The sequence below is a fragment of the Porites lutea genome, chromosome 7 (assembly GCF_958299795.1).
Source record: "Porites lutea chromosome 7, jaPorLute2.1, whole genome shotgun sequence".
Lineage (NCBI taxonomy): Eukaryota > Metazoa > Cnidaria > Anthozoa > Scleractinia > Poritidae > Porites > Porites lutea.
Genome location: NC_133207.1, coordinates 18083476 through 18094421, shown reverse-complemented (window position 1 = coordinate 18094421; position 10946 = coordinate 18083476). Strand labels below are relative to the sequence as shown.

At 42.5% G+C, this 10946-nt stretch overlaps 1 protein-coding gene across 1 annotated transcript; it reads left to right on the top strand.

Annotated features, from left to right (window-relative positions):
* Nucleotides 1–9875, top strand: LOC140943046 (uncharacterized). Its single transcript, XM_073392080.1, has 7 exons — nucleotides 1–283; nucleotides 3401–3814; nucleotides 4450–4488; nucleotides 5118–5391; nucleotides 6469–6608; nucleotides 7463–8026; nucleotides 9705–9875. Exons 1-7 carry the CDS (start codon nucleotides 196–198, stop codon nucleotides 9743–9745), a joined length of 1560 nt encoding a protein of 519 aa, XP_073248181.1. The 5' UTR covers nucleotides 1–195; the 3' UTR covers nucleotides 9746–9875.
* Nucleotides 9876–10946: the final 1071 nt, after the last annotated feature.

The window sequence follows — 10946 nt, the reverse complement described above, 5'->3', positions numbered from 1 at the left end:
GAGCTGGTACGTACATTGCTGCTTGTTACAGTACAGTATTGGTATTGGTGAAAGCTACAGACCCGATTGTCTGGTCGAGGTTGGGCACTTCCGTTAGAGTGTATCATTACAAACAGAAGATTTTTTTTCTGCGCATTTCCTGTATTGCCTGTAGCGCCTCCCTGTGGTAAAATATTTAAAGATTAAAAACTGAAGATGTCCGACGCAGGATTTACCTCACTAGTGATTATTTTATGTTTGTTTGATGTTTTTCCAGTCTCAGATCAAACCTCTCCTGGATATGGTATGTATTTGTTCATTCCGATTTTTCTGTTTTGTGATTTCTTTCCCCTAGTATAGTTATTATTTCTATGTTTTGTATACAATCTCCTTTGTTGGCCTCTGTTACGTCAGGGTTCTTCTAGAAACTTGAATAGAATAACATGCCTCGCTGTCGGGTCTGTCGTATCACTAGGAATTCCTCTCCAATCAGAAGAAATGAGTGGAACTCGCTTGACCAAAAGAGCAACAGCTTAACGCGTGCTGATGCGGTCAAAAATCGCTTTTTAAATACTCTAGCTGCTATTCATCGCCTGTATCTAACACGCTGTAAAATTTACGATTCCAAAACATTTTAATTGACGACTAGAATGCTGATGACTGACTCCCTTTTTAAGAGGAAAATTCAGAATGTGGCTACAACTAACAAAGCCACTTGGCAATTTCTTTTTTTTTTTGAGCGATTATGAACCATTATCCTCGTTGATTTCCCTGCTTACTTCTTGCCATTTTTGAGCAATTTTCTGTTTATCAGCGCTTGAATCAGGTTCTTAACCCCTATTGTCCCAGAAAGGTCAGCTTTGTCAACCCGTTTTTCTGTGATCTTGTCTCTGGCACGTAGACTATTACTCCCGGGTATGGGAGAGGTACCGATGAAAACGGGATGGTTTTCAGGGTCTTGAGTCTTTTAACAGGGTCAGGGTTTGAAGGCCTTAGCTGCCCACCTCTATCCAAATTTTCTGAGTGTCCCCCCTGTTCCCAGAATCTCAGACAGTGGGAACAAACAAACAGAGTGGAATTTCAACTTGTTTGATAGCAGCTGGCACGCAACTAAAGAGGTGAATTGTAAACTGACCCATTTACAAAGAAAAACAAAGGCTATTTAATAGGCGAACAGAGGGAGCCGGTCGTTCTTTCACGCCGAAATGATCTCATTAGGCAGGCATTCCTTTGCTTGTCACGCATTCCTGTCCTTCCACCAGCCCCACACCCCCGGGGCATGGAAATGTGGTGAGATGTGAGATGGAAGGTTACCGCCGAAACCGCAGCCGCACGAAACAACCGACACTGAGGGATGAGGGCCATAGCCCGGGGGGGGGGGGTACTCCCATACATTACCTATACGGGTATGTGCCGCCCAAAGGGGTCGTGATTTTGAAGCTCCTGGTTTAGAACGGGGTATCCATTTCAGACGCGGTTTCTAGAACGGGGTATAATATTTCGAACTCACGAAAACTCTCCACTTTTGTAAGCAGCCATTTGAAAGCATTCAAGGACAGATTGTTTTTAAAAATACGGTTCAGTGCGTTAACAAGCAAACTGTTGTACTCTTATTGCACCCTAGAACGGAGTATAAAAAATTGGCCCATTTCTAGAACGGGGTGTTAGTTTTAGGGCGAATTCTAGAACGGGGTATAAAAAATTGGCCTATTTCTCGAACGGGGTATCAATTTTGGGGGAAATTTTTTATAGAACGGGGTGCCAATTTGGAGTCCCGGGCGGCAATTACCCACCCAAAAAATACCCAAGTGCCCCCCCCCCCGGGGGCCATAGCAAGTGTCCGTATTAACGAAGTGTCCGTATTAAGCGAGTTGAATTTAGAGTAAATGTAAGGCTTGGACAAAGCAAACTGTCCGTAATAATGGCGGGTGTCCGTAAAGCGGGGCTTAGACGTGGCTAAAGAACCGGCAAGACAAGACAATAGGATTAAACGGAGAGATTTATCCTCTGCCGTGCCCCTATCGCAGGAGTAGGCTGATAAATTTCAAGGTTTATCGTCGTTTTTCTCGCCTTCCTCAAACTTTTTTTAAAGTTATATCTCATTAATTATGTTTTCACAACCCAATTCGAATAGCCTTTGCCACTTGTGTTTTTTTTACGTGTTTATTTTGCTATAAAGAATTGGAAATTAATTAAGTTGTTTTTAGTGGTGGTGTTGGTATAGCGACTCTAATTTCGCACGACTACTCTAATGTCCAAACGTGACAGCTGAGTTGGCTGATGGCATGCTGCCTTGGTGTGACATGAAGCACCTTTCAAAACTAAAATAGCCTGTTCCAGGCGTTCAGATAGTGGGGAGCGTTGCGAAGTAAAAAGGAGTGCGAAAAAAAAAAGCGAGGGAGTCCCCCTCTACTTTTCATCGCTTTCTTTACTTCGCACCGCTCTCCACTATCTGAACGCTTGGAACAGGCTAAAACTAAAATGATACATTTCCCTACCCTTTCATATAGTTAAACTTGTGAATTCCCTACCCTTGAAATATGCCTTAGCCTGAGAAAGGTACCTTATTTCATGAAATTTGTGCGACATATGTAAAATTTACAAAATTTTGCAAAACATTTCATATTTTGAATCACTTTAATTTCGCGTTTTTGAGTACCACGATTTACATTTCATTGGCAATGTTATTTAACATGTCCTTGAATTAAATAAAACGACCTTATCAAAGAAACAATAACGTCAAACTAAGAAAAACGCAACAGCCGGACTAAATGTCAACAGTAACAACAAAGCAGTTCTCACAATGTCCACAAGCAGTTCATGCTTGTACATGAATTATTGTTCTTGAGTAAATTGACCTCAATATCCATGCGAGTCACTAATAATTTTCGCGTCATGTTATTTTCGCGACACTTATTGTTCGCGTCACTTTAATTTCGCGATTTATTGTCCCCGCAGGGATTTCGCCCAGAACGCTACTATCCTGTAAAAAATGAGGGTCAATTTAAGAACTACCCGTAGTCTATGGTTGTCCATGGACAACATGACATTCACCTCTCATCGCCACCCCGCGATGCGAGAAAAGTGCACAAGGAACGCTTTAATTTCTTCCTCATAGCCTGTTCGGCAGGCGTTGAGACAGTGGGGAAAGCGCCGGCACAGAAGTGAGCTCTCAGCTCTTCATTTCCAACACTCTCCACTATTTGAACGCCTGTAACAGGCTACTTCCATCTCGGCAACGGTGATGACAGGAGGCTCTATTCGCAGGCTTATACCAGGAGATAATGTTTTGTTTAGGCATTGAGCAACCATTACCTTTTAGAATTCTTAAACTGAAACATGATTAGAGAAGGAAATCCAGAAAATATACAACTTGTTGCTAAAGACAATTAAAAATAAAAAGTTGCTTTTTTCTCAACAGTTTTCGAGCGTAATAATTACATCTACAAGTTCGTTTTTCCTGAGGACGATAGACGCACTTGGTATGAAGCAGAGACGCTTTGCCAAACAGCAGAAAATGGTCATTTGACAAGCCTTGTTTCACCCAGTGAAATCACATGGGTAGACAGCGTCATCAAAAACGTGGTGCCAAGTCAAGGTACAAAGGTCAAATTGTGGATCGGAGGAAGCGACCGGAACGTTAACGATGTATGGGATTTCGTCGATGGCCAACCCCTCCGGTATAACGTTGTTCCCTGGGCCCCGGGTCAACCCAGGAGACCCCAACAACACGTGAACTATGAATTCTGTGTAAGCTTGGAATTTCAGGGAGAACGTTCTGTATGGTTTGTGGATGACTGCTTTGAAGCAAATGGATACATTTGTAAGTCTGATGGTAAGTACAGTGTAAGTGGTGCTCAGTTTTCACAGTCTATTATTTGATCAAACTCATGTTTGATCGTCTCACCGGATACAATCCGGATAGCTTTTCGTGAGAACGTGAAAATCTACCCGGTTGAATGTTAACAGCACAGAACTGGAACAATTCTTTCCACACATCTCGTCGAACACCGCGCAGGAGCGATAACGACCCACTTTCAAGATAATCAAGATAGGCTGGTATGGTTTTCGAGTCGGCGCGAACAAGAGCTATCCTGTAAAGTGTGAACCTGACTCAATGTAGTGTGTAGTATGAACATAGCCTTACGGTACAATTAAGCGATAAAAAGTCCTCGAAGGCTTTCCCTACTAGGCGCCAATGTATGTAGTATACCATTGTTAAGTGTTGCCCCATGTAAAGGAATCCATACAGTCTTGGATTCAGGATTCCACGCTATAAATTCCGGATCCCAGGTACTGAATTCCATATTCTCTTTGTCAGTGTGGAACTTGAATTCCGGATTCCGATCGTCAGTGGGTTCCGGATTCCTTGAGCTGTATTCCAGATTCCAAAGCTCAGGATTTCGGGTTCCTCAGGAAAAGTTTCCGATAAATGATTTAGGTGATAACCATCAAGTTGTTTTTCCGCAGAACCAGCTGAAAGGTTAACAGAGAAAAGATTTGGATACAGTAAGTTTTATTACATTGGCTTGTTTTTCCCTTGGGTTTTACGAGATTCTTGCGATACGCGTATTTCTAGTAAATGGCCGACCAGCCTCACTGCCCTAAAGGGTACTCTGAAAATAACACAAAGCACAATATTATTTACAGGTTGAATTACAAATTTCAACTTAAAAACTAAATGCAGCACCTTGTGGTATCAGTACTCATATGAGTTTGAGCGTAATAGCCAACATGAAATACAACATGCTTCGCGGACAATGACAAGTTTCTCTGGATTACTCGGCTTACACGCTGAAACATCTTATTCAGCCTTTCAACCAACACTTGCAGCGCAGTTTCTAAGTACTTATATTTACGTCACGTGACCCAAATGGCAACGTCGTAAAAGGATAAGGCTGAAATGTGATTGGCTTAATATTGAAAGTTACGTCGCCCCATCACCCAGTGAAACAATCAGCCGGCAATGTTTTGCAGTAATGTATTGCAGGCCATGCGCAGCTGTATTGAAGTGGCATATCATTTCTTTAGTGGTGAAGCGATATTATCTTTAAAATTCCCTTCGAAAGAAACCAGCTGATGAGAGAATAAGTTTGTTATTCATTCTCACTGGCTTTCAATTGCAACTGTTATTTTAGGTTGGGAGTGGAAACAGCACATCTACAAGTTTATTCCCCTACCGTGGGCTGGCCTGAGTTGGACAGAGGCAGAGAAATACTGTGAACAAATAGAGGGCGGACACTTACTAAGCATTCGAACTCGAAAGGAAAGCCGATGGGTCACCGAAAGAATCCGTCAGATTCGTCAAATAATAGGATTCTCCAAGTTTTGGATTGGAGCTTCAGATTTTGGTCACGAGGGAACTTTTCAATGGAGTGATGACACCAATAATCGTCCTATAAACTTTACCAGGTATACGGGAAGAGAAGCATCAGGTTGTAACATCAATTGTAACATCAGGTTACATTCCCAGTCCATCGCACTGGTGCGGAAGGAAACGATAGAAAAGGGGCCACAACCTCCGGCCGGAGTTTTACCCGGTTTTTGTGGGGTGGGGTGATAGGGATATTAGGGTCAAAGGGGTCATAGACACCAAAAATGACAGGAGATTGACCGGTATTTTCTGAGAGTATTGCCTACTTTTCTCTGACCGGGAAAGGTAAATAGAAAGTGGTTACTAAGGTTGAGGGTCAAAGGGGGGAAAGATAGCCGAAGGTTACTGAACCCGCGAGATGATATGGGAGCATATACTTCCTTTCCCCCGACTCCCAGCTTCCACTGGGATAGAATTTATAACGGCTGGGAAGAAGCGAAAAGGATTTAACCTGATTAACCGTTCTCAACCAAATGGGGTGAGAGTGTCTTACAGCTAGGAAGCGACTTTGAGTTTCATTCACCGGATATCTTATCGAACTCCATCACCCTTATCTTCCGTACAAGATGCTATAAAACTGGTATCGTAACCCTCCCCACCCCCCGAAACCTTATCGAGCCTCTTATTGGACTTGCTCTACAACTTCTATTTTGACACCATTTTAGTAGGCTCGATTACCAGCCTCTGTTCCGGAAAATGAGCCCGCATTCATCCCCCTGAAAGAGTTTCTTCGGGGAGGATCAAAGACTGGACCTGGACCGGACTCAGGAGACTGCGGAGATCGAGCCTACCATTTTTGACGCTTCACACATTTTTCAGGGGCGTTTTCTCGGTCTGGAACAGGTATCTATTTCGAGCCTTGCTTTAAAGTTGTAGCCTTATTTAAACATTCCGTAATTACTCGATTAAACGCCGCCCTCAAAGAAATACCACAGATGGAAGCAAAAATTAGCAATAAACGCCTCATCGGAAACGCTAAAAATTTAGTAAACATCGCGGAATTTAATCGAATAAAGCCGGTTCGTGGAGTGAAATCGCTACCTGTTGGCGGACGCCTCATCTAATATTTAATCGCCTTTAATAATTGTCAGCTATCATTTCTGTTCATCTCACAGCTGGGCAAAAGGTGAGCCCTCGGTGCACAATACAAATAACCTCAGGGAGGATTGTGTGGCAATACAAGCTGATCCTGAATGGGGGAAATGGAGCGACGAAAGATGCGTCATTGCGACTCCTTTTATATGTAAAACAAGAGGTGAGTCATTCAGTGCCGTTCTTAGGCACCGTCCAAGCTAATTCGTTTTTGCTGTTATCAGAAACGCATCGATTGATTCGCGTTCACAGTGCCGTCTTGATGCGTTTTCGACTGTCCACGCTAAAACTTGCGAAAACAGTAGAATTGCACGTTGTGACGCACGTTGAGCTTTATGCGCATGCTACAATCACACGCGCCTGCGATATTTTCAGTCATGGTTTTCATTTTGATGCGTTTTCGACCGATAATACGATATGTATGCATTTTAGTTTTGATCATTTACTTTCAAGAGCGTTTTCAAACCGATGCGTTTTCGATGAAAACGCTCAGAGTATTAGGGCGAACGGAAGGCCTAAATGCATCAAAATGTACGCGATTTTAAAGAGAAACGTATTTGTGTGGAGGAGGTCTTCGACTACACCAGGGATCTTCGTTACAAAAACTAAGAAAGCAACGCTGACTTAACACTACTTAAAAATTTAGCTGCCCCAAACTATAGAGGCATTGAAGAGCTGGCCGGGACTAGGTGTTCCGCTCAGTTAAAAGCTTGCAAACGCAATCCAAGTTTTTTGACTTCTGTACACTGAATAAATTCTCTTATTTTAGTTAACTTAACTAGAAATAGTAGAGAAAAAAATCTAAGCGACAGAGCAACTAACGGACACAAATTTACTCCCAAGTAAACAGCCAAAGAAACTACGTACTGAGAAAAACAAAAACAACATAAAACTTATTTAAAACAAGTAGAATTTTTGAAAAAAACCCATTTTCTCCAGTTCCTTTGCCCTGTTTTTTTTTTTGTGGGTGCTCTTAAAAAGTTTATTTTTTCTAAGGAACAGTGTATTTCTGTTTAGTTTGCTCTGGGAAAGCAGACCTGGCCTTCATACTGGATTCTTCGTCAGTCAGCGAGAGTGAATTTCAAGAAGCTAAACGTTTTGTGTGGTCCGTGATCGAAAACTTCCACATCTCGGAAAATGGCACTCGGGTAGGATTTATACGGTCTTCTGCAATAGCCAGTGTCATATTTGACTTTCAGTTCAGCGCGGATAACAATATTTTACGCTTAAAAGAGATGGTCGACAACATCGTTTTTGCTGAAGGAGGCAGCACAAAACACGAACTCGCCTTGCAGTTGGCTCGTGTGAACCTCTTCTCGGCAAATGGCGGCTCACGACCCGATGTGCCGAAGGTCATCATCGTGTTAACCAAGGGAAAATCGGAGAACATTCTTGCTGTTGCGCGCTCATCCATGACATTGAAGAGAAACAACGTGACTATTGTGGTTGTAGGAATCGGCGAGGAGGTAAACATAGAGGAGTTGCTAACAATGGCGTCAACCGCTGGCGATATGACTAGGCTGAATACATTCAGAGAGCTCAAGACCCTAGTTAGTACAATGAAGAATAAAGTTTGTGACGGTGAGTAGTACTTGTAAAGTAGCCTGTTTTGGGCGGTCAAATTGCGGCGAGCACCTGAAAGTCAAAGAGAAAATTCAGCAAAACTGTGAAAAGTAGAAAGGAGGGAGGACTGTGGAGAGGGATTAATTTTTGCACCTCGATCCAGTCTCTTCACCCATAATCTCAACATTACCTCGATCCGTTTTACAGAAATTGAAGTTCTCACAGCGCATACCCCTTTCCCAAAATTTTGTCTTTCAGGCGGCCTATATTTGTGGTCGCTATCATGTTTAACAGGAAATTGGCGTGATTTATATACAATCATATGACATTCAGTTGAAAGCAAGCAATCTTCAGAATGAAGGATATGGAGATAGAAACTCATGTAACTTAATGTAATATTTTTACTGCACATTCAGCGAAGAAATTTCATTACCAGGGGTCGAGTCTCGCTTACCGTAAATGATCGATTAAACGGCGCTTAAATGTGCGGTGCTCATTCGAGAGCGGCGCTTATTTCAACTACGGGTAAAACACTGAGGGGAATTATTATAGAGAGAATTAAGTGAGGCGCGTACTAGGTATGCACAATATAATATACAGTTATTTCGAATGAAATAGAAGATGTATCGTGAAAGCAGTTTTGAAGGTATTGCTGCTACAAGAACCCGTTGGTTTCAAGAGTTTCCCTGCATCCAAACTTTAGAACTCACCAGCTGGTCGTGGTCCTATTTCTCAAGCGATATGGTTTCGATATCTCTTTGTATCAAGCGTCGTAACAAAGGTGTGGCGTTTATTTGTAAATACCCAAATTAGCGACGCGGCGCTTTTTAAATTCTTTCCGGTAAAGGTGCGGCGCTTAATCGATCATTTACGGTAGGCTATGTTAACACAATACCGGATAGCTTTTGGCACTGACACTAAAAGTTATCTGGTATAGCATGAACACCTTTCCGATATGTGACTCACCAGTTTAGAGATCAGTGCGGCGCAGCTTCGCACCGTCACAGAAATCGCGCCGCCACAACAGTTTTTATGCGTGTTCAGAGGCCCAATCCGATATGATTTTCTTGGCACCACGAAAAGCCGTCCGGTATAGCATGAACACCTATTCAATATATGACTCACCACTTAAGAGATGGGCGCGGCGTAGCTTCGCTCCGTCACAGAAATCGTGCCAAAATCACCGTTCTCATATGTAAACAGAATCCCTATTCGGTAAGGTTTTCGTGCCGGCGCAAAAGCTATCCGGTAAAGTGTAAACATAGCCTTGGTCTCTGATTGCTGAAGTGTGATCTAATCTCCCTTTCCTAGCCTGCGAACGCAAATTTTTTCTAGTGATCGCTACTCTGATCTCCACCTGGGTGGAGAGAAGCGACAGCCGGAACTACGTTGAAGGTCGCAGGCTACCATTCCTGGAGCTACAACCAGTTGCAAAAATGTTGAGTCACTCACACGAAAAAAACGACCTTCCTTGCTTCAAATCGCTGCCATCCCATTCAAAGTTGATAAGGGGTGGAGGGGGGATCACAAGCACAAGATCATGGACAGGCCATTTATTCGAAACTACGGTACAGTGTCTCAAGTACTTTTGCAACTGTTTGTAGATGAACACTGCCCTCAAAGCGCCGTAAAACTTGAATTCTATTTGATATGAATGTTTATTTTATTAACCACGGGATCTTTTCATTTTGTTCAGAGATGATTAAGAATATACAGAGCACGGCGCCACAAAACTGAAGAAAATCCGAAGTATTATATGACGGTAGATAACTGACACGGAGAGGAAGACGGCCGCATAACTGCTGACTGTGCAGCACAACAGAAAATTAGCAAACTTAACTTTGTTTATTTTCTAGATCAATATGAAATTTTTAAAGCTTAAACACAATACGCAAACAATCCGCTGGAAATTAAAATAAACCTCGATTTCCCGAGACATTGTCATCCATTCCAATTTTCCAGGTTTAGTCCTCTTTATTTTGGCATTGCGGTAATTGAGGGTCTGAATGGGGGTACCTCGATAACGCTGAACACTTCATTTTTTGGCTTTGTAGCATAAGACATTTAAGTTTTAGGCATTTTAACACTAACAGTAACAAATTCTTTGAAACAGTAAATGTTTTCCAGAAAGAAACAAAAACGGCTCCAAAAAGGCCACTACTATTTTGTTTGGTGTATATATCAAGCAGTTTTGGGCAATTTTAAGACAATTCCGAACTATTTCAGAAGATTTCCGAAGGCTTCCGAAGATTCCGGAAGACTATCGAAGATTTCCGAAGACTAACGAAGAGGTCCGACCATTGCCGAAGATGTCCGAAGAGCCCTCCAAACACTTAACAGTATTTTTTTCGGAAACAGTAAGCATTCAAAAACTGGCCAATTTAACAGCAAACACTAAAAATTCTGGGCAAATAACACCAAACATTAAACCCCATTCAGACCCTCATAATTGTATATTTAACAATTATTCCTCGAACCCAAATGGGCTCTGAGTCAAGAGTCATTGACTCAGAGGCCATGAGGGCGAGAGGAATAATTTTTTAGTAAAATCCAGCTAGTTGATAAAAAGTATCGAGACAAAACAACTTTAGCTAGCAAAACGCGATTCAGTCGCCATTGGCTTGTTTTCAAAGCTCGCGCTTTCTGCTACTAGTGGGCTATAACATAGAACCTAGTAATAGCTCAACCAATCAGAACGCAGCATTGATAATAGACCACTAGTTGGATTTTACTAATAACAAATACCTTGCCTAGTCCTAGCCTGTCCGCACTCCACTTTCTAAAGTCCCAGAACAGACTAGCCTCGACCCTGCACGGCGTCTCCCCAGGCCGTCACCGTCAACGCATTGCCATCTGAGTGGTTGGCGCGTTCGACTCCAAACCCCGCGATCCTGAGTTCGTGTCCCGCTCTAGATGACCACTACTAGCTGGATTAGTT

Bases quoted from the DNA above. Each gene is read 5' to 3' on its own strand.
- LOC140943046 (XM_073392080.1), top strand. From the start codon at position 196: ATGTCCGACGCAGGATTTACCTCACTAGTGATTATTTTATGTTTGTTT. The intron at 5,392-6,468 runs GTATACGGGAAG...TTCATCTCACAG, and splicing joins CGTCCTATAAACTTTACCAG to CTGGGCAAAAGGTGAGCCCT. The intron at 6,609-7,462 runs GTGAGTCATTCA...ATTTCTGTTTAG, and splicing joins TTTTATATGTAAAACAAGAG to TTTGCTCTGGGAAAGCAGAC.